Source organism: Aquarana catesbeiana, linkage group LG04 (assembly GCF_042186555.1).
Source record: "Aquarana catesbeiana isolate 2022-GZ linkage group LG04, ASM4218655v1, whole genome shotgun sequence".
NCBI classification, from domain to species: domain Eukaryota; kingdom Metazoa; phylum Chordata; class Amphibia; order Anura; family Ranidae; genus Aquarana; species Aquarana catesbeiana.
In genome coordinates, this window is record NC_133327.1 from 632508405 (window position 1) to 632532694 (window position 24290).

A 24290-nucleotide genomic window follows, 5' to 3' on the forward strand; every position below is an offset into this window, starting at 1 on the left:
TGGGTGTTTTGGGGCTCTGTTCCGATGTGGGTGTTTGGGGGCTCTGTACCGATGTGGGTGTTTGGGGGGGCTCTGTTCCGATGTGGGTGTTTTGGGGCTCTGTTCCGATGTGGGTGTTTGGGGGGGGCTCTGTTCCGAGGTGGGTGTTTGGGGGGGGCTCTGTTCCGATGTGGGTGTTTGGGGGGGGCTCTGTTCCGATGTGGGTGTTTGGGGGGGGCTCTGTTCCGATGTGGGTGTTTGGGGGGGGCTCTGTTCCGATGTGGGTGTTTGGGGGGGCTCTGTTCCGATGTGGGTGTTTGGGGGGGGCTCTGTTCCGATGTGGGTGTTTGGGGGGGGCTCTGTTCCGATGTGGGTGTTTGGGGGGGCTCTGTTCCGATGTGGGTGTTTGGGGGGGGGGGGGCTCTGTTCCGATGTGGGTGTTTGGGGGGGGGGCTCTGTTCCGATGTGCGTGTTTGGGGGCTCTGTAGGTGATTGGGGGCTCTGTTCCGATGTAGCTTTTTGGGGGGCTCTGTTCCGATGTGGATGTTTGGGGGATCTGTTCTGACATGGCTGTTTGGGGGCTCTGTTCCGATGTGGCTGTTTGGGGGCTCTGTTCCGATGTGGCTGTTTGGGGGCTCTGTTCCGATGTGGCTGTTTGGGGGCTCTGTTCCGATGTAGCTTTTTGGGGGGCTCTGTTCCGATGTGGATGTTTGGGGGATCTGTTCTGACATGGCTGTTTGGGGGCTCTGTTCCGATGTGGCTGTTTGGGGGCTCTGTTCCGATGTGGCTGTTTTGGGGGCTCTGCCATGCATGCAGAGGTTTGGATGAGCTGCCCTAATGGGGGTTCTTTTGATACTTCAGCACTGCTGCTACCTTAGAAATGTTTTAGGTCATGTTCACTGCCAAAAGTGTATTTCTTTAAATTTCTCTACTCTGCACTTTAAGGGCCCATTTCCACCATTGCATTATGATAATGTCTTACACTAGGTAACAGACTTAATTATGGTGCCATTAATTTTCAGTGGTACCCCCAATCCATCTACAGAACATGCCTGCTCTACAGCCCACTGCAACTCTGCTGGGGAAATAATAGAGCGGTGTTGGGATCCACCATGAAACGCAACAAATCTTATAGCTGCACGTGTGACCAAAACATGTTGTGTGAATGGGCCCAATGTGTTTGTAATTTGCAAATCCCCGGTACAGAGGAAGGAAGTGTTGGGTAGCTCCTTTGTACACTATATTAGCAAAAGTATTGGGACACCTTTACACACACATTTCAAGAGAAATTCTCAAAACATGTCCTGTTGGGGGTACTCGAGGGCTGAGATTGAGAACCACTGCTTTGGCTGATCAACAAAAAAACAAACAATCCTTCTATGGCCAGCTTTCCCTTGCTGTGGATCTGGTAAACAGGAAAGATGAGGAGTGCTGTGTCACCTGTTATTGGATCATTTATTTTCATAGCAACTGTTACTAAAGCAGATGTGTCTTATCTCTGTTCATCTGTGATTGGCTGGCTCTGTGGTGACATCATATTTTGGTCTGCGGTGTGATTGTAAATATTCTTTTGTATCTTTTATCGTCCTGTCATATGGAGGATCTATGACCTGGAGTCCTGGGAGGTGACTCAGACTGCACAGGCCATGTACCCAGGGTGATGATGGGACATCTACTGCAGGCGTTTCCTTACTAGTTTAATAGAGTTTTAATCAGAATGAAGTGGAAATGTGAACTGCTGGCTAAGTAATGAGTAATATTTAGAGAGCTGCATTAAGAGTTTTGTGTTGTATAGGGACAATAGTGATCCTTACTGACAGGGTGGATTTGATTTAAATTGCTAGTAAAAAGGCTTGATTTAATCACTTGACCACTGGGCACTTAAACCCCCTTAATAACCAGACCAATTTTCAGCTTTTGGTGCTCTCACATTTTGAATGACAATTACTCAGTCATGCAACACTGTACCTATATGAAATTTTTGTCCTTTTTTTCACACAAGTAGAGCTTTCTTTTGGTGGTATTTAATCACCGCTGGGTTCTTTATTTTTTGCACTATAAAAGAAAAAAGACCGAAAAAATCTGTAAAAAAAATGCATTTTTCTTCGTTTCTGTTATAAAATTTTGCAAATTTTAGTAATTTTTCTTCATATATTTTGGCCAAAATTTATACCGCTACATATCTTTGGTAAAAATAACCAATCGGTGTATATTATTTGGTCTTTGTGAAAGTTAGAGAGTCCAAAAGCTATGGTGCCAATATCTGAAAATTGATCAAACTGACGACCTCATTTCTTGAGACCCTAACATGCCAGAAAAGTACAAATACCCCCCAAATTACCCCTTTTGGAAAGAAGACATTCCAAGGTATTTAGAAAGATGCATGGTGAGTTTTTTGAAGTTGTCATTTTTTCCCACAATTCTTTGCAAAATCAAGTTTTGTTTTTTTTTGTTTTTTCTTTTTTTTTCACAAAATTGTCATATTAGCAGGTTATTTCACACACAGCATATGCATAACACAAATTATACCCCAAAACACATTCTGCTATTACTCCCGAGTATGGTGATACCACATGTGTGAGACTTTTACACAGCGTGGCCACATACAGAGGCCCAACATGCAGGGAGCACCTTCAGGTGTTCTGGAGCACCCAGGCCAATTCTGACCCTAGAGAATACAATGGTGGTCATTGCAACTTTTTATCTTGCACGGTATTTGCGCAGCAATTTTTCGAACGCCTTTTTTTTGGAAAAAAAACAGTTTTGTGCTTAAAAAAAAAAACAAAACAGTAACGTTAGCCCAATGTTTTTGCATATTGTGAAAGATGAAGTTACGCCGAGTAAATAGATAACCAACATGTCACCTTTCAAAATTTCACACGCTTGTGGAATGGCGCCAAACTTCGTTACTTAAAAATCCCCATAGGCGAAGGCGACGCTTAAGAATTTTTTACTGGTTACATGTTTTGAGTTACAGAAGAGGTCTAGGGCCAAAATTATTGCTCTCGCTCTACCGATCGCAGCAATACCTCACATGTGCGGTTTGAACACCATTTTCATATGTGGGCGGGACTTACGAATGCGTTTGCTTCTGCATGCGAGCACACGGGGACAGGGGCGCTTTAAAATTTTTTTTTTTTTTCTTATTGTTCATTTTACTTTATTCATTTCAGTTTGATGCTTTTTTCCAAAAAAAAAAATGTTTTTGATTACTTTTATTCTTATTACAAGGAATGTAAACATCCCTTGTAATAGGAATATGGCATGACAGGTCCTCTTTACAGTGAGATATGGGGTCAATAAGACACCACATCATCTCACCTCTAGGCTGGGAAGCCTGAAAAAAAAAAAAAAGATCCTGGCTTCGATCGTAGCGGTGAGTATGGCAGAGTATTGCGGGGTATTGCAGAGTATTGCACAGTATTGTGGGGTGTTGCAGAGTATTGCACAGTATTGTGGGGTGTTGCAGAGTATTGCACAGTATTGTGGGGTATTGCAGAGTAGTGCAGAGCATTGAGGGATGGCTGAGCATGGATGGATGGATGGCAGTTGTCATAGAGCAGCGCTGTGAGCACTACAGATCCAGCCCACAGCGCTGCTGCCATCCGATCTCTCCCCCTCTCCGATCACAGTGTACCGATCGGTACACAGAGGGGAGGAGAGAAACTGGCGTCATGAGATGACGTAGGTTTGTTTACATGTGACCGGGATCCGTGATGCGCCGGCTCCTCTGGACCCGGCGGTCATGGATGCTCTCAGGTGCACACCTGAGGGGGCGCACGCGAGAGCGGAATTCTGGGAGGACGTCACTCTACGTCCTCCCAGAGTTAAGCAACCCGCCCTGTAGCCTTCATTTGGCTATGGGCCGGTTGTTAAGTGGTTAAATGATAATTTTTAAAGAGCTACTGTCATCTCTGTCCCGCTGTTGACTCACCGAAGTCCCATTCACTTTAATGGGACGGCTTTTGACGCGGCAGTGACACAACAAGGTGAGGGACGTGGCGGCAGCAGGCGAGTGTATGCCCGCTAACAGGCACTGCCATGATAGATCTGAAATGACAGGTGCTCTTTAAATGTAAGGACTTATTCTTGCTGGAATCTTTTATATTTGCAAACAAAATGAAGGTTTCCTATTTATAATAATAAGCTGTCAAGTTAGTAAAATAGTGATATCAGAACCAATTCAATCATACAGTTTCTAGTGTACATAGAATTGCAAAACAATAGGATAAAGAAATATTCCTGACGTTTGTTTTCTCTCATGGTTACTGTGAAATTGTGTGAATGCATCAATGCAGTGCATGTTATCTCAGCTTGCAGAGCTTGGATTTATTGAATGATTTTACCAAAAATGTAAATATTGCAGAATATACTGTACAGCAGGGGTGACAAACTCAATTTCATCGTGGGCCACATCAGCATTATGATTGTCCTCACAAGGGCCCGTTGTATCTGTAAGATTAGATGTCCAGCGCATCCCCTCCCCTTACATTAGATGTCAAGAGCCACCTCACCATCAGAAGTTGAGTCCCCCACTCTCCCTAACATCACAGTGCACCCCCTTTCCTTATGCTGCTGCTGGGAAGAAGCTGGATGCATTGCTTGAAAGCAGAAAGTAGGGGTCTGGAGGAGGACCAGAGGAGGGCTGGAGCTCTCCTGCAGCTACAGGAGAGGTGTGAGGGCCTCATGAAATGGCCTAGAGGGCCGGATTCGGCCCGCGGGCCTTGTGTTTTGACACCTGTGCTGTACAGCCTCATGCTACATAACTAAGCTCCATTTCATGCTGAATAAACAAAATTATTAATGTATCTTAAATAAAAAAAAACTATCTTTTAGATTTTTACTCCAAAAGCATTTTTATTAAAATTAAATTTTTTTAATTTTTTTTTTTTTTTTTTTTTAAAAGCATGGATTTTTTAACAACCCTGCTTACTGATAAGAAACATGTATAAGAGACTCCCTGACAAGTGTCTTTAGAGCATACACTGGGCGGCCTTGTAAAGTGTGTGCTCTCCTTAATTTCGTAACAAATTTTAATTTGGAACTTTAACTCGTTTAGAGGTTTTTTTTTTTTTTTTGCAGGTTTCCTATAAAATGAGGAACTTGAGATAAAAATCTTATACAGTGTGTGTGTCTCCGGGCCGTACACCTGTCCCTGCACACATGTCAAACTCAGATGTTTAACAGGCGTGCAGCAGGCTTATCCCTACAGCTGCTGCACCTCTTTTGACGAAATTTGGCCATAAATGGATCAAATTGTGTCCGGTTCAGCAGGGACCGGACGAGATTCAATCAAACTATTGGCAGGCTGCTTGTACCGAAGAGGTAGGTAGAAGGTAAGTGGACCTTCCTTTTAGTTCCACCTGAAAAACTGACAGATGGACCTGATTGGATCGCCCATGTGAAAGGGGCCATAGGGCTCTCTCACACTAGCGGTCCGCCCGGCGGACTCCCCTTTGCTCAGCGAGGGATCGATCCGCTGAACAGGCGGTTGACAGGTCCGTCTCCACTCACTGTGCAGAGACTGACCTGTCAGAGTTCCGCTCTCCTCTATGGGGAGATTGGATGAAATTGGACCACCTGTCCGTTTTCATCTAATCCTCCAGACAGATGGAAAATGGGGTCTCCATCTGTCTGGATTTGGCAGACAGGATTGGATCGGATACCGGCAGACATGTCACCGCCAGGGTGGATCTAAATCGATGATTTTTTTTTTTTTTTAAATCTGTATTTTGATTTAATCGGATTGCTTTTGGAGTACAAATTTTATCTAAAAGATAGTTTTCTATTTAACCACTTCCGGACCGCTGCACGCCGATGTACGTCCAAACTTTGGCTAGCTGCCATAACCCTGGTATCCACGTTTTCATGCGGCAGCCAGCTTTCTGTTAAAAGTGGTCCCTGCGGCGGATTCGCCGCAAGATCACTTTTATCGGTGGCCAGTGCCCTCCGATGCTTACCGGAGCCGTCGGTAGCGGCGGAGACGATCGCGTTCTTCTCTCTTCTGTGCCTGGAGACGAGCGAGGCTAAGATGGCGCTCTCTCGTCTCCATGACACTGCTGGGTGGAAGCGACGTCAAAACGTCGCTTCCGCCCACGCCTCTTAAAGGCATATTTTTTTCAATGTCATTTTTTTTAATTGCATTTTAGTGTAAATATGAGATCTGAGGTCTTTTTGACCCCAGATCTCATATTAAAGAGGTCCTGTCATGCTTTTTTCTATTACAAGGGATGTTTACATTCCTTGTAATAGCAATAAAAGTGACACATTTTTCTTTTTTTAAACAGTGTAAAAATAAATAAAATAATGTAAAATAAATAATAATAAAAAAAATAAAAATAAAATAATTTTTTTTTTTAAACCCCCCCCCCCCCGTCCTGACGAGCTCACGCGCAGAAGCATATGAAAACGAACGGTGGTCAAACCACACATGTGAGGTATCGCCGCGACCGGTAGAGCAAGAGCAATAATTCTAGCCCTAGACCTCCTCTGTAACGCAAAACATGCAACCTGTAGAATTTTTTAAACATCGCCTATGGAGATTTTTGAGGGTAAAAGTTTGACGCCATTCCACAAGCGGGCGCAATTTTGAAGCGTGACATGTTGGGTATCAATTTACTTGGCGTAACGTTATATTTCACAATATAAAAAAAATTGGGCTAACTTTACTGTTGTCTTATTTTTTTTATTCAAAAAAAGTGAATTTTTTTCCAAAAAAAAGTGCGCTTATAAGACCGCTGCGCAAATACGGTGCAAAAAAAAAGTATTGCAACGACCGCCATTTTATTCTCTAGGGTGTTAGAAAAAACCCATATATAATGTTTGGGGGTTCTAAGTAATTTTCTAGCAAAAAAAAACAGTTTTAATCATGTGAACACCTAAAATCCAAAACGAGGCTGGTCCTTAAGTGGTTAAGATACATTAATAATTTAGTTTATTAATCGTTTAGTTTGAATTGATTTAAATCAAATCCACCCTGCCTGGAAATAAGTGGGAACTCTGCTGGGCACTCCTGGATATACGGGGGAGCTCTGACAGTCACCAGCTCTCTGCTCAGGGAGCAGTGAGAACTTGGCAATCAGTGGTGTTTGATCGCTTGGCCTTATAGCCGCAGCATCAGACCAATGCTGCAGCCACCTAGGTCAATATGATTCTAAAAAAAAAAAAATGCCTATGCTTTTTTTAACGTGACTCATGCTCTAAAATAATACTGACATAAATCGCGACACAACGGGCATTGGTCTAATTTGAGATCAGTATTCGTAATTGACCAATAGAATCTATCCAGGGGTCATTTATTCTTTATTCTCCTGAGGCCACATGACCTAGCATGGATCTGCTCTCTCCATACATGTGCTGATTCCCCACTCGATCTCACGACAATCCTATTATGTCTGTGGGTTCCTTTTTGTTCTTTTAATAGTTATATCTGGAAAACAAATAATAAAAACCAAAAAAAAAATGACATTTTTAAAATGAAAGCATCTTTTTCGGTTGAAATGCTCAATGATTTTCCCTACTTGATTACCAATCACATCTGACCGGCCTGTACAGTTGGTCTACGAAGACGATCTTTCTCGGATAACCCTGTTATATTATATTGTTGTGGCTGTGCAGAAATTGATAGAGGCTAATAAATTGCTATAATACAAGTTTGTGAATGGACGATTTGTTCCTGAGCCCTTTTGTGCTTTTTACCCTCACTAGTGCCAAACAGAATAATGTCTTCATGGGCACAATAGCTTATGCCTGAAAGGCTTTTTGGCTTCTGGTTGTGTCGTCCTCTCCATGATATCCCGGCAGGGAAAGACGCTTGCCAGACAGTCGGCATTGTTGAAGAGAGCACTGAGGAAGAGACTTGTGTGTTCCAGCGATCGAGTTGAAAGTTGAACAGCGATCAGGTGACTCTGTCGGGTTCTGAGCTGCAGTAAGCAGAATGTAGACAGATATTAATAATTCACCTTTTACCAGAAGGAGAAGGTGTAGACCAATAATGACCAATGTAGTGGCATTGTAGTCTTTTTTTTGGAGGTGGGGACATGGGTTCCTGTGCTTGGTGTAGAAATGGAAAGGACGTTCGATTGTAAGCGTCTTTGGAGTAGGGATTGTAGTTTCCTATTCAAAATGGTCTAAAACATTTGAAAAAAGAAATTCCCTAAACCATCTTTTTCAGGGCAGAACACTAGAGCTAAAATTTACACTTCGCAGGAAATGCTGCACCCCAAATCTTTAAAAGGAACTTTCTTACTTTATAGATGAATTGTCTCCAAACTGTGGCCTGGGGACCGGATGCGGCGCTTTGCTTGCCTTTATTAAGCTCTTTTCTCCCCACTGATATGAGACAGAATTCCTCCCATTGACCTAAACAATGGGGCATAATTTCTACCACTGACACCAACAATGAGGCACTATATCTCCCACTGACACCAACAATGAGGCACTATATCTCCCACTGACACCAACAATGAGGCACTATATCTCCCACTGACACCAACCATGAGGCACTATATCTCCCACTGACACCAACAGTGAGGCACTATATCTCCCACTGACACCAACAGTGAGGCACTATATCTCCCACTGACACCAACAATGAGGCACTATATCTCCCACTGACACCAACAATGAGGCACTATATCTCCCACTGACACCAACAATGAGGCACTATATCTCCCACTGACACCAACCATGAGGCACTATATCTCCCACTGACACCAACAGTGAGGCACTATATCTCCCACTGACACCAACAGTGAGGCACTATATCTCCCACAGACACCAGCGATGAGGCACTATTTCTCCCTCTCACATGAACAATGGGGCATAATTTCTACCACTAACATCAACAATTAAAAGAAGTATGGGTTTCTTTTTTATTTCATATTAAAGTGGTTGTAAACCCTTACAGACCACTTTGACCTACAGGTAAGCCTAGATTAAGGCTTACCTGTAGGTCCAAGTAATATCTCCCATAAACCTACATGGTTTAGGAGACATTTGCAAAAAGACAGGCACCGCTGTCTACGGCGCGCAGGCGCACTGAGCATGCCACTGCTAACGGCAATATGCCATTAGTGGCGGCTCCTGTGCGCATGCCAATCACAGCGCCAGAGCCACGATACCCGGAAAGAAGATGGACGCTCTGTAGCAGAGGGGACAGCGGTGACATCGCAGGCTCCTGTGTCAGGTAAGTGACACATAATGGGCGACTATGCAATGCATAGTCGCCCATTATGCTTTACCTTTGCAGGGAAACAAAGAGGAAGTAAACTCATCAGGGTGGATGCAGCATCGGTCCAATGCTGCATCTGTTCCCCAGAGCCTCTGCACTGAAAACCGAGCAATTGAATACCACCGATCACTCAGTTTTCAGAGCTTCGTGAGGAGAGAGCTGTAGATTGTCAGTCACAGCTTTCTGCTTATCTCCCTCCATGCTCATTGGGGTGCTGAGCTGTGGAGGGGGTGGGAGCGGCCGTCTCGGGCTCTCAGCGACTTGCTGAGAGCCTGAGACGGGTGTCAGTCCATGCACCTGGCGGATTCAGACTTTATTGTTGGGATGACGGGGTGCCTGGACTGATATCCGTGACATCAGTAGGGAGGGGACTTCAGCCTGCTCTCTGCTGAAAATGGGTCACAGGAGTGCAAAGTGAACAGCACTCCTGTGAACCATAGAAGAAGCCCAGCCAAATGAGCTTTGGCTGGACTTCTCCTTTAAGCATTATTTCTTCCACCTACACCCAACGATGGGGTACTATTCCTCCTCCTAAGATCAAAGATTTACTCCCACTGAATGCTAGAACATTCCCACTGTATTGTATTCCCACTGACCACAGTCTGGCCCTCTAAATTTGGAAGGACAGTAAACTAGCCCTTCGTTTAGAAAGGTTGGAGACCCCTGTCATAGATCACTATCCATTGTTTCCTCTGGCATGGCAGGAGCACTGTATGGGAGCTGTGTAGGGGCTGCACTCTTCCCATGTGCTGTGTTGTGTGGCTTCCAGCTTTTACTTTGCCTTTCTTCTTGTTCAGGACCACCAGGCATTTTCTGCTATGCATAGGGCCTGCACTGGTGTCCTCTACCCTTTCCTGTACTTATGGAGAGTACTGCCTGGGTATCCTGCTACCCTAAGGCCTCATGTACACTAGCAGCTCCTAAACTTGAGTTTTAGGAGCTTTTGGCAGTTTTTTTTTTTTTGCCAAAGCTCCTAAACGCAACTCCATGAAAATCAATGTGTCAATGTACACGTAGGCTTTTTACCAGAGTTTAGGAACTGCTACAGTTAGGTGAGCTTCAACCTCCCTCTCCTGAGCGCGGAAGAATCGCATTCAGGATAGGAACGTTTTGACCGTTGGGTTCAGGAAACCAAAACCGCTGCAAAATCAGCGGTCAAAGTAGGCAATGAAGCCATATGCCGCGTACACACGGTCGGACTTTTCGTCTACAAAAGTCCGACAGCCTGTCCGACAGACTTCCGACGTACCTTCGGCGGACTTGCGGCAGACTTTCTTACGAACGGACTTGCCTACACACGACCACACAAAAGTCCGACGGATTCGTACGTGATGACGTACACCGGACTAAAATAAGGAAGTTCATAGCCAGTAGCCAATAGCTGCCCTAGCATGGGTTTTTGTCCGTCGGACTAGCACACAGACGAGCGGATTTCGGGGTCCGTCGTACTTACGACGTAAAGATTTGAAGCATGTTTCAAATCTAAAGTCCGTCGGATTTGAGGCTAAAAAAGTCCGTTGAAAGTCCGGAGAAGCCCACACACGATCGGATTACCAGCCAGCTTTAGTCCGTCAGCGTCCGTTGGACTTTTGTAGACGAAAAGTCCGACCGTGTGTACGCGGCATTAGAGATCGAAGAGTAGTGTATCCGCTGCAGAGGACAGGCAGTTTTGAATAGTGTGAGGGGTTTGAGCATCTATGAAGTTTTTACTGTTGTCTGTGTCCCTGCTGGGGAGAAACACCCCTTATTTGTCTTGATTATTATCACCATGATAATCCATCACAATTTGGAATAATAAAGGGAAAATATTCCAATGGTGATCGTTATTCCAGTGACCGCTTACTGAGAAGTGATTTCCCTCATTTTGGAGACGTTTTCTCTCATTTCCTGTTGGGAAGGATGTGACAGAAAAAGAATTCTCTCCATTGGGACATGAAAATATAAAAATAACAGGATAGCTTGCAATGTGTAATTGATTAGGAGACAGATGTAGGGACAGTTTTTTTAAAAGACAAGTATGGGAATTTTTTTTTTTTTGAATCATACTTACCTAGGTGGATGCTGCATCTGTCCCACGTCAGCTCTAAGGCTTCCTGAGCAGAGAGCTGGTGACTGTCACCAGCTCTCTGCTCTTCCCCTCCCGCACTCACTGTAGCGCTGGGCTGTGGAGAGGGCGGGAGCTGCTGAGAGGCTGAGTTGGCTGCCAATCCAGACACATGGGTGGATCCTGACCATATGGTCGCAATCTTTCCCCAGCCTGGACCAGCTCTGTGACGTCAGGTGACAGCGTACTTCAGCCCGCTGCCTGCTGAAAATTGGTGACAGGAATGCAAAACGATCTGCACTTCTCTGATCCACGAGATGTACAGCCAAATGAACGTTGGCTGTACATCTCCTTTAAAAATTCATTACAAGTGGTTATAAAGGCAGAAGGTTTTTTATCCTAATGCATTCTATGCATTAGGATAAAGACTTCTGTGTGCAGCAACCGCCCTCATACTTACCCAAGCCCCATCTGGATCCAGCGATGTTGCAGCAGTGTTTTGGCAGCCCGGGACACTCCCTCCTCATTGGCTGAGACAGCACTGCGGCGCCATTGGCTCCCACTACTGTCAATCAAAGTCAGTCAGCCAATGAGGAGAGAAAGGGGCGGGCCACGGCTCTGTGTATGAATGGACACATGGAGCTGTGGCTTGGCTCGGGTGCCCCCATAGCCCGATGTTTGCTGTGCGGGGCACTCAACAGGTGGGAGGGGCCAGGATCTCAGAAGAGGGACCCGAGAAGAGGAGGATCGGCCCGCAATGGCACCGTCCTAATCGGTGCGACGCTGCATTTGCAGCGCCGCACCAATTTCAAAAAGTAGTTTCTGTACTATTTTTTTGGGATTGCGGGCTGCGATTTACATTGATATCTGTGCAGAAACCTGCACAGATGTCTCTGAAATCGGGACTGACATACGGGAGTGAAATCAGCTGAACTCGCAGGGCTTTATTCCCGAAGCTCAGTGTGAACCTGGGCTTAGGGCCGGTTCCCACTGGAGCGATGTCTGAGATTGGATGTGATTCTCACTGCAGTGCAAATCACGTGATCTCTGTGCGATGCGATTTCAGCCATAAAGATCGCATGGCTGAATTGGCATCAAATTCGCACAGGACCCTTTTTTTGGTCCGCTGCAGTGTTCACACCCATGCGATCCGATTCCTGTCCAAGTTTGCAGATCGCACTGCGATATGTGAACTGATTTGGGGGTGTCATTAACTTTTAACTGACACTCCCAGCAGTTCGCATAGGGCAGTGTGCAGTGTTAATTTCGTCGACTAACACCGACTTAAACATTTTAGTTGACTAACTTAATACCATTTTAGTTGACTAAAATAGGACTAAAACTAAAACAATTGAGATGACTAAAATGGGACTAAAACTAAATTGAAATTTGACGTCAAAATTAACACTAGTCTGTAGTGCATGTTCATACCTCAATACCATCAATAATAACATATTCAATTTTTCACTCCAGCAGTATATAATGAGTTTTGGAAATTGTAGAGAAATGCTTAAATAATGCATTACAATTTAACTACACCCATTAGATTTTAGATGACTAAAATGTACTGGAGATTTAGTCGACTAAATACGACTAAAACTAAAACAATTGCAGAAGACTAAAATGGGACTAAATGCCTTTTTAGTCCTAAGACTAAAACTAAATCGAAATTTGCTGCCAAAATTAACACTGGCAGTGTGAACTGCCGCCGGGAGACATGTGATGCAGGAACCCGTGGTGGATTTGCAGGGTTCTCGCATCACACCAGTGGGTTCCGGCCCTTAAACCCCCAAAAAATATATATTGCAGGTTACCAGTCCTTAAAGTGATATTAAAGGTATTTTTGCTTTTTAAATAACAAGCATGTTATACTTGCCTGCTCTGTGCCCCGATCCTCCTCTTCTCGGGTTCCCCCGCTGGCGCACCTGGTTCATCTTCTTCCCAGAGTGCCCCCATAGGAAGCTGCTTGCTATGGGAACACTGGAGCGCTCCTGAGCCCCGCTCTGTGTGTCCATAGTGTTAGATGCACAAGAAGATTTAGATGGCCGTGACAACAAATTAAAGCCGAACTCCAGCTAGCATTTTTAATCAGTTACAGCCACAGTTTTTGTTCCCTTTGGGATAAAGTTTTTTACATTAATGAATAAAAGTTGACCACTGTATGCACCCCTGTCAGTGTTAAATGATTTTTCTCAGCCTTCTAATTGACACTTTTGCTGGACAGCTTGGTCTGTCAACAAGATTGAAAAAAAAAAAAACGCTTATTGGCTGTATCCTTCAGTTGAAAAAAGTCTAAAAATTAAACCAATGCAGCTACTACATTTAAGAATTGGTAAGCTGCACTCAAATGTATTTTTGTTTTTGGGTTTCTTTTTTTTATAATTAACAAATTAACAAATTTTTAATTACAGATAACGTTTATCAAACAGAACAAAAACATTACTAAACATAAAATAGCCCCCCTGTTATTTTTTTCCCCTTTTCTCTTTCCCTTCCCTGTGCAAAATACCTTCCTTCAATAACCCCCCTCCAAAAAAAAAAGGGGGGACGGGAGGAGAAGAGTATAGCCAGTGAACTACTTGCTTATAATCTTCTAATGTGCCTTATGTGTTGTATTTATTTCTACCTCTGTATAAATTAAAAAAAAAAAAAAAAGGAATAAGACTAATGATATAATTAAGAATATTTTTGGGTTTCATACCTTTTAGCCTTTGTTGGGACACAGTGTGCACTTCTAATTGTCTACTGATAATGTAGATTTGCTAACACAGTACAGACGGGAACGGAACGCTTTACCCCCTTCATGACCAGGGCATTTTTTGCTATTCAGCACTGCGCTACTTTAACTTGCAATTGCACAGTCATACAACACTGTACACAAGTGAGATAGATATATAAAATATAATTTTTTTCACACAAATAGAGCTTTGTTTTGGTGGTGTTCGGTCTTTGGTAAAATAAATCCCAATAAGTGTAAATTAATTGGTTTGTGTGAACGTTCCAGCATCCACAAACTATGGTGTATATATACTGGAATTTTGCGCAGGTATAGACGGAATACTCTAATGGCGGTGTAATCGGGTGGTAGGCATTCTGGTGCTAACAGACACTGGCTGGGGGGGTCACTAACTGACACTGACATCGCTAGTGACACAAATTCAGTGATAATACTGTACTAATTACATTGGCTGGGAAGGGGCTAACATCTAGGGGTGATCAAGGGGGTAACAATGTGTAATGTGTGCTGCTTTTACTTATTAATCTGGTTGTTTTTTTTCTCCATGTTTTCAGGGAGAAGAAATGGCCAGATCACTGTTCCTATGCACACAGAGTTCTGTGTATTTGTAAACACAGACCTCTGTGTGTGATTGGAAGCAGGTTTCAGCTGAAATAATTGGCTGAAAGCTGCTGCCAAACTCTTGGTGTGTCCAATCACAGAACGGGTTGACAGGGGGCATGGGGCACTTCCCAAACCCAGAAGCAAGCCGGCAACATACATATATGTTGCCGCACCTGCCGTCCACTTGCAGTATTTTGCTGTGAGCGGTCAGCAGTAGGTTAAAGTTATGTTATGTGAATGGAAACAGATAAAGTAGGTGTCTTCCCAGTTTGGCTGCAAAAGAAAAAAGATATATATGTGTTCTCTAAAATCTGAAATTGTCTTCTTTTATGGTGATACCATTCTCTTTTTCCACAGGCATTTCAGTAGGACTATGGAAGAGCTTGTCCATGATCTTGTGTCAGCGCTGGAAGAAAGCTCCGAGCAGGCCAGAGGATGCTTTGCAGACACCGGGGATCACTCCCGCAGCATCTCATGTCTCCTGAAACGGCAAGCGCGCAAGCGGAGAGGCAGGAAAAGGCGCTCTGACAATACCCATCACCCCTGGGAGCCCGGGCACTGCCTTAGCGATGGCTCTGACTCCAGTTTAGAAGAACAGAGCAAGGACTATCGGGAGTGCGCTAGTAACAACAAAAAAGACAGCGACTCCGACGATCAGCTCTTACTAGCCAAAAGAAGACCATCCTCAAACATCAATACTATACGTAATAAAAGGCCTTTGTGGCATGAGTCTGACTTAGTAGCTGACAGCAGAACCTTAAGAAGGAGACGGAAAGTCAAACGGATGGCCATAGACCCCCCGGCAGACATCACTAGTGCGCTGAATCTGACGCAAGGTCGTGATCAGCCAATAGACAATGACTACAAACATTATCAGCACCTGGAAGTAATGAAGAGCAAAGTGAAAAAAAGGAAGATGGCTCCACCAAGACATGGGCATGAAATTCCCGATGAGGGTGTTGTGGTAGAAGGAGAAGACATGGGACTTGGAAATAAAGACAAGATGGAATATGAAGAACAGAAGGGGTCGGACGAGAACATGAGTGACAGGTTGTACTTGGGATAACATGGGGAGTAAAGCATGAGGCATGAGTTCTTTGTATCTTGTTAGGGGAAGGACAAGTACTCATACCATTGGGCAAATCTTGCTATTGGTCTGCCCATAATTAAAGTGCCCTTCCAAAGCTGTATTGAAGGATATGTTCACCTTTTATTACATGTTCCACATGTTCCTGCTCCTGCAACCTCCCCCTGATACCCTCTCCCCGACAGCGGGCTGGGGATCTTCTCCCAGCACCCGCTGTCACAATGTGAAAAGTATGCGGCCCCGACCACACGGTCGCATCATTCATTCAGAGCTCTGTGAATGAATGATCTACAAGTACTGACAGCCTTTATGGTTGGGGGTGTTGGTGAGCACTCTTAAGTAGTTAATTGTTTCTTTCTGTTATTCAGTAACTGCCTGCCCGTACGAGGTACAGGCAGACAGCTACACTGTCAGCCTGCAGGAGCCAGAGATTGCAGCCGTGATCTCCAGGCAAGCTTTGTAAAGTGACTGGCTTCAGGTGATGCACAGAGATGAAACAATTCCTCTACATATGTTATATTTTTATTTTTTTCTGTTAAAAAAAAAAAGTTATACCTGTTTATTTTCACTCTTCTTTTCTTTTCTTTACATCCTTCAAAGTCCAGAATTTATACAGTTACATAGTAGGTAAGGTCGAACAGTCCATCCAGTTCAACCCGTGTAGGTGTGTGTGTTTAGAAAAATAATTTCTCATATCCCCTATTTTGTTTTTGCTAAGATGCACGTCCAAGAGTCTTTTAAAACTATCCATACGTCCTGCCGACACCACCGATTGTGGGGGAGAGTTCCACATCCTTACCGCCCTGACAGTGAAAAACCCCCTACGCAGCTTATAGCGGAGTTCCACACAAAAATGGAACTTCCGCTTTTCGGAACCCCCCCCCCTCCGGTGTCACATTTGGCACCTTTCAGGGGGGAGGGGGGTGCAGATACCTGTCTAAGACAGGTATTTGCACCCACTTCCGGCATAGACTCCCATGGGAGTCTATGCCTCTTCCTGTCCCTCCGCGCTGTCTCCTGGGAAACACACAGCTCCCAGGAGATAGCGGGGAACAGTTACGATGCGCAGCGCGACTCGCGCATGCGCAGTAGGGAACCGGGAAGTGAAGCCACAACGCTTAACTTCCTGATTCCCTCACCTAGGATGGCGGCGGCAGCTGCCGAGAACCGAGCGGGCTCTCGGCGTCGCCTGCCGACATCGCTGGACCCTGGGACGGGTAAGTGGCCATTTATTAAAAGTCAGCAGCTGCAGTATTTATAGCTGCTGGCTTTTAATATTTTTTTTTTTTTTTTTGGCGGTTTAGGTGGAGCCCTGCTTTAAAGCGTTTGTTAACCTAAAAAAAAAAATGGATCCAGCGATACGGCACTACGTCGCTTTAACTGACAATTGTGCGGTCGTGTGACGCTGTACCCAAACAAAATTGATGTCCTTTTTTTCCCCACAATTAGAGCTTTCTTTTGGTGGCCATTGATCACCTCTGCGGTTTTTATATTTTTTTGCGCTATAAACAAAAAAAGACTGACAATTTTGAAAAAAAAAAAACAATATTTTTTACTTTCTGCTATAATACATATCCAAAAACAATATATAAAAAAAACAAATCTATTTATCAGTTTAGGCCAATATGTATTCTGCTACATGTTTTTGGTAAATTTTTTTTACAATAAGCATATATTGATTGGTTTGCGCAAAAGTTATAGTGTCTACAAAATAGGGGATAGGTTTAGGGACTTTTAATCTTTTTTATTGTTTTTACTGGTAATGGCGGCGACCTAGGTTTTTTAGTGGCACTGTGACACTGCGGCAGACAAATCTGACCCCAAGTGACACTTTTTGGGGTGTCAGTGACATTATTACAGTGATTAGTGCTAAAATAATGCACTGATCAATGTATAAATGACACTGGCAGGGAAGTGTTTAACCCTAGGGGGGAGATCAAAGCGTTATCTGTGTTTCCTGGGTGTGTTCTAACTGTTTGGGGGATGGGCTTGCTGGGACAACGCAGAGAGCGCTGTTCCTGATCACTAGGAACAGCAGATCTCTGAGCTGTCGTCAGTACATGGATCCGCCTTGTTTACATAGGCAGATTCCGGTTCTGCCTCTCGATTGTGGATGTCCACCGGAACTGCGGGAGTGCACAATTCCACATGCATGGACCGACTTATAGGTACGTCGGTTTGCGCAGCCGAGCCGCCTTGCCGCATTAAGTTGGCAAGTGGTTAAAGCATGTTGTACAGCACAGTGCTTGTTCTGTGTCGTTTTGGCCTCATGTATCGCCTAAAAAAACCTGTCTGATCCTGCCTGGCTCTGCGGTGTAGCTGCTGAGCCCTGACACCATGGTCAGTTTACATGCCTCCATTATCTGCTGCTATCTGCAGCTCTTTTGTGTCTCCCTCTGTCCTCCTCCCCCCTCCCCTCCCTTCCTGTCAGCTCTAAGTAGCGCTGCTTTGCTCCTCTCCCTGCTGCTTCAAAACTATCTGACCTTTTATATCATCCCCTCTGTCAGATAAAAATCTGTATCCCAGTGCCTGTGCTTTATAAAAAACAAAAAGAGTGATTTCTACCTGTTTTAACAGCGTCTCCCAGCGATCACGTGACTCCAGGCTCTCTCCTCCTCGTCTCCCCGGCTGACGTCAGCTGGTGAATTTTGGCCCCGCCCACTGGCACTATCAGATGGGAAGAGCAGAGAGCCTGGAGTCACGTCATTGCTGAGAGATCCTGTTAAAATGGGTAGAAATCGTGTTTTTTTTTTTTTTTTTTTTTTATAAAGCATGCACTAGGACACCCCTTTTTATCTGACAGAGGTGATGAGATAGTGGCTTAACAACCACTTTAAGGTTAAACTGCTTCTCTTCCAGCCTCATCGTGTGGCCCGTGTTCTCTTACACTCCCTGGCACTGAAAAGTTTCATACTTACGCTGGGATCACTGTTAAGATATTTGTATATCATTCACAATCATATCCCCTCTCAAGCGTCTCTTCTCCAAGAATAAATTTAGCGCTTGTAGTTCCTCATAATTAAGGTCCTCCAGTCCCCAAAATAATTTAGTTGCCCTTCTCTGGACTCGCTCCAGCCCATCCTTTCTGAGGATTGGTGACCAGAACTGAACGGAATACTCCAGATGTGGCCCAACCAGAGTTTTAGGCCTCATGCACACGGACGTTTTTACAGCCGCTTTTTTGAGCGTTTTTTGCAGCTTAAAAAGGCCTGTCTATGTTAGTCTATGGCTTCATGCCCACCTAGGCGTTTTTGAGCTGCAAATGGCATAGGCGTTTTTAAGCTGTAAAAAAAACCCAGGACCACTGGGTTCTGAGAGACGTTTTTCAGCTGTAAAAACGCTCTAATGCTGATAAACGCTCAAAAACGTCATTCACCAACGTTTTTTAACGTTTTTGAGCCATTGAAAAAAAACAAAAAAAAACATTTTGAAAAAAAAAAAAAAAAAAAAGCTAAAAAACGCTAACGCGGAAAAACGCTTAACAACGCTAAACGCTATTGCAAAAACGCTGAAAAAAGCTGAAAAAAATCACTGCAAAGATACTGGCGTTTTCATAACGTTATTTTAACATCCCGTGTGCATGAGGCCTTATGCCTCATGCACACGGGCGTTTTTACAGCCGCTTTTTTGAGCGTTTTTTGCAGCTTAAAAAGGCCTGTCTATGTTAGTCTATGGCTTTATGCCCACCTAAGCGTTTTTGAGCTGCAAATGGCATATGCGTTTTTAAGCTGTAAAAAAAACCCAGGACCAGTGGGTTCTGAGAGACGTTTTTCAGCTGTAAAAACACTCTAACGCTGATAAACACTCAAAAACGTCATTCACCAACATTTTTTAACGTTTTTGAGCCATTGAAAAAAAAAAAAAAAAAAAAACGCTAAAAAACGCTAACGCGGAAAAACGCTCAAAGACGCTATTGCAAAAACGCTGAAAAAAGTTTAAAAAAAAATCACTGCAAAGTTACTAGCGTTTTCATAACGTTATTTTAACATCCCATGTGCATGAGGCCTTATAAAGTGGCAGAGTAATCTCTTTATCTCATCTCCGGAGTAAATTCCCTTTTTTATGCATGCTAATATTCTGCTGGCTTTGGTAGCAGCAGCTTGACACTGCATGCTATTGCTCAGTCTGTCTTCTACTAGGACCGCTACCTAGATCCTTCCCCATCCTGGAAGCCCCTAGGGGTCCTCCCCCTAATGAGTAACTTGCATTTTATATTATTACCTTACATTTTTCAATGTTAAACTTTATTTGCCATTCAGTAGCTCATTGCATTCATTTATTCAGGTCCTCTTGTAAAGTTTCTACATCCTGCTGTGTTATTGCCCTGCATATTTTTGTGTCGTCAGCAAACACTGTGATCAAGCTACTTATCCGAGCCTCTGTATCGTTTATAAGGCATTTATAAATATATTAAACAGAATTGGTCCCTGGACAGAGCCTTGGGGTACCCCACTAACCACTCTAGACCATTCTGAGTACACGTTATTTATCACAACCCTTTGGACACGCCCCTGTAACCAGTTTTCTATCCAAGAACAAACCTTATGGTCCATTCTTACAGGTCTCAGCTTGTAGAATAAGCGTTTGTGGGAAACGGCTCTTGATCGATCCTTACTTTACAGTCAGGGCCCATCCAGGTGCCTGGACTGCCAACTGAGAACCTGAGCCAGTCACTCCCGCTCCCCCCACAGCCCAGCGCTCCAGTGAGTGCTGGAGGGGCAGAGCAGAGAGCCAGTGACTGACAATAAAGACTAAGAACTGAGCGATCAGCGGTCTATGATCGCTCAGTTTCCAGTCTTCGAAACAGCGGAGGACAGATGCAGCATCAGATCGATGCTGCATCCACATCGGTAAGTACAACTGTTTGTTTTTTAAAACCCCCAAACTTTTCTTTAAAATCACCAGCACAGGAAATGTCGTTAATTTTTTTCCATTCACACAGAATAAATGTACATTTATTTTCACTAGTGAATGTTTTTATAAATAGATCCTTATATGGCAAAAAACTTTTTTAAACACTTGACTATCACACCTAGGAGGCCTGAAACTGCCCCGCACCTCTGCCTGCTTTGTGCTCTGTTTTTGGTCAATATTTCAGCAGTGATTTCTCCCCGGAGTTCTGTCCCTCCTGTTGGCCCCTTTCAGTACTTTTTTTTTTTTTTTTTTCTTCTGCTTTTTCAGTTTACTGTGAGTATACAAGTCTGATTTAAAGCTGATGTCCATGTTTCATGTCACTTTAAATGTTTGGACCAAGCTGGTCCAAATGAACTATTTGCTTCACTAAATACTGCAGTGTCTCTAAGCACTGTATGTACTGCATGTAACTTCAGCTACATACACAATGCTGGGTTCAAGCTGTGAGACAGAGGCTTCCCATTTCACACCCCGAAAAAAGCATTTGGTCTGAGCGGCGTTCAGCCATTTATAGGCAGTTTTGTATTCTGTGCATGAATACAAAGCTTCCTCTGATTGGTTGAGTGGGAGGGGCTGGCTGAAGACATCACACTCCGAGACTCGACCAATCATGATCATGAAGTTAAATGAATATGAAGTTATTGTTGGCCATTATCGGCACCTTTAGCACAAGAAAAGATCAAGAAAAACATATTCCTTTAAATTCTATGTATGTCTTCACACTGGTCCATTGAGCTTCTGTTGTGGTGTTAAAAATCTTTTGGTCAGTTAAAAAAACAAACAAAAAAAAAAACTAGATATTAGTGCAACATAAAATAACATCTATATAAAGTGAATGTGCAAGAAAAATTTCATATCACATCAATAAAAAAATCTGTGAAATTATAACATTCATGCAAATGTCCATATGACTCCAAAAGAATTACATAAAATAGTCCATTAACAATGCTCTTCCACCTCCATGCTTGACAAAGTGATTGTATTAGAACAACTGTACATAAAGTGCCCGTGCAATTCTCCACCAGTGCTCACCTCATGCTAAGACCCCTGTTTTACCAGTAAGTCAAAGCAAGCTGTTTCCTTTTAAGAGATATAATCGGATCTGTATTCTGTTGTCTTTGCTTAACTCCACGCTTCACAGGTGCAGATACAGGATAACGATGTGTACACATGGAACATAAAACATCTAGTGCTCTCTGTCTTAAAAGCCTTTATTCCAATATAAAATAAACAGCTGTGCTGCTGTGTAACTCAGGATGGCTGTGGGATGACGTCAAAAAGCAGGCTCCATCCCCCATATGCGTTGCGTCCTGGGTGTTGACATCATCAGTGGGTCAAGACAACAGAATACATATCTGATTACATCCCTTAAAAGGGAACATAATGGACTATTTTATGTGATTCTTTTGGATTTTTTGGAGTCATATGGACATTTGCATGAATGTTATAATTTCACAGATTTTCTATTGATGTGCTATGAATTTTTTGTTGCACATGCACTTTATATAGATGTTTTTTTAGTTTTTTTGGTGCAAGCAGCAATTTGTATTTAGTTCTAAGTAAATATATTCACTTATTTTGATTAGCACTTTATTTTTTAACAAAGGTTGCATTGATTATGATTAGTTTAAAAACGCACCAACAACGCAGCCCATTGATATGCATGCAAGAACGCATCAATAACGCACCGCGTTACGTTTTTGAGTTATACGACCTATGAAAAACACACCATAAGCACAGTTGGCAAAATCGCATGCATTTTCGGCGCCATTACCGGCACCTTTTTCTCTATCGGCAAAATGCCGAAAACGCCATTTTCACCCGATATGTTTTGGCTGCCAAAATTTGCATGCTTTGCGTGCATTCCAGTGTAAAAAATGCAGCATACTGTTTTTTTTTCTTTAAATGCACATAAAGGCACAACAGTGATGTAAACTAGGCTCATTAAAAAAATATATATATTTTATTTATTTAAAAAACAAATTAATATGCGTTTTGTACTGAGTTTAAAAACGCGTTTGACTGCACTTGGTGTAAACAAGCCCCTAATGGACTATTCATTTTGCTTTAAATTGACAACCGTAGGGGAAAAAAAGACTATAGCGTTCGATGCCAGGTGTCAGTTGTATGCATTTTTTTGTAATTTGGCTCCTGGGATTGGTCCAGCCCCGTTGTAGCATCCAGTCGTGTTCCTGTATCCTCCCAATAATCAGAAGTTCAGCTAACCTTGTCTAGTTGCTGATCTTTGCTGTGAACAACTTTCGAGCTTTGCGAAGATTAATCTCTCTCTTTTTTTCAGGCTGGTGTGTTTTTTATTTGCAAAAGGAAGGTCTCCAACAGACTTTTCCAGCCAACATTGCTCCCTCCTGGAGCAGCCGTCTTCTGAGATCACACCGAATGGCTCGGCATTAAAAAGGGAGCAGCAAGCGTTTGATGGAGGCAAATAATAAAATTCATCACTTGTGTCAGCACCTCCATGCAGACACATCTGGCTCCCTGTCAGTGTCCCATTAGATTCCTGAGGTTTTATGTGCCAAAAATAATATGCTCGGCAGTTCATAAAACCATGGCATTTGCAGCCTGATTACAAACACATTTGATTTTCTTTCCGTTCCTTTTTTTGGACCCAGAAAATAAAGAAAATGACTTTGAATTCTGTATATTTTTGTCTGCCCTGATTGATCGTTTTGTTCTCCATTTTTTTTTTTTCAGCGAATCCAGCAGTATTAGCAGCAGCGACGCCGGCTTGTTTACGAACGACGAGGGACGCCAAGGTACTGAAACATTTATACTGTGAAGTCTAATTGAAACGTGCTAATTAGTGGAACATTTTACGCCTTCTAATTAATACTGTCGGAGAAGACCAAACATTGCAGGATTTCCACGCTGTGACAGGAGCATAATTCGTGGATCTAATGTGCTTATGTTAGACTTTTAATGATTCTTATTTGGGCAAATCATTGTGTACATAATATTACTGTACATATGATTATCTGACACAGGCATTGAGCGCTTCGATGTAATTAAAGCCTTGTCTATATGCAGTAAGGTGTAAGCACTCGCATCTAAATGCGTTGGGAGAGAGATCTTTGATGGAAGGGTTTCTGGAGCAGTAGGATACATAAAAGCCTGTTTAACCCCTAAACGCCTGCTTTCTGTATGATGTGATCACTGTGATTGGATCTCATGTCCCTCTGGCTCCCAATCAGAAGCCTTGACCAAGAACTGTCAGTGACAGGTCTTGCTGGTAGTGTGCACTCGCAGCTTACAATCCTCAGGCCGTCATGGACACATATGTGCGGTGGCTGGATGTAAAGCCAAAATTTCTTGCAACACTGTATACGCATTACATGATCAGCAAGATGCTAAAGTGATACTAAACATACCTGTTTAATTTATATTATCCCTTCTCTTTCTATACATTCTATACATGGATGATGTCCCTGTAATTATTTTAATTTAAAAAAAATAAATAAGTACCTTTTTTTTTTTTCCCCCCTTTCTTACAAACACATCCATTCAATCCCTTTGTCTTAAAAATATATTCATATTACACTACTTCCCATAACATTATATATCTTCACATTACAATTACTTTAAGAAAAAAGAAAAACTTTATTACTTGTTACACTTTAACTGTTTTATTATATATAATTTATAATTCTATTTAACATTCAGAGAGAGCTTATACATT

At 43.2% G+C, this 24290-nt stretch overlaps 1 protein-coding gene across 1 annotated transcript in view; it reads left to right on the top strand.

The window, feature by feature from the left end:
- Window positions 1-24290, top strand: part of GPATCH2 (G-patch domain containing 2) — a 265802-nt gene that overhangs the window by 3556 nt on the left and 237956 nt on the right. Inside the window, exons 2-3 of the mRNA XM_073628372.1 lie at window positions 14953-15645; window positions 23309-23370. Coding sequence (XP_073484473.1) covers window positions 14953-15645; window positions 23309-23370 — 755 coding nt within the window. The remainder of the gene's footprint in view (window positions 1-14952; window positions 15646-23308; window positions 23371-24290) is intronic.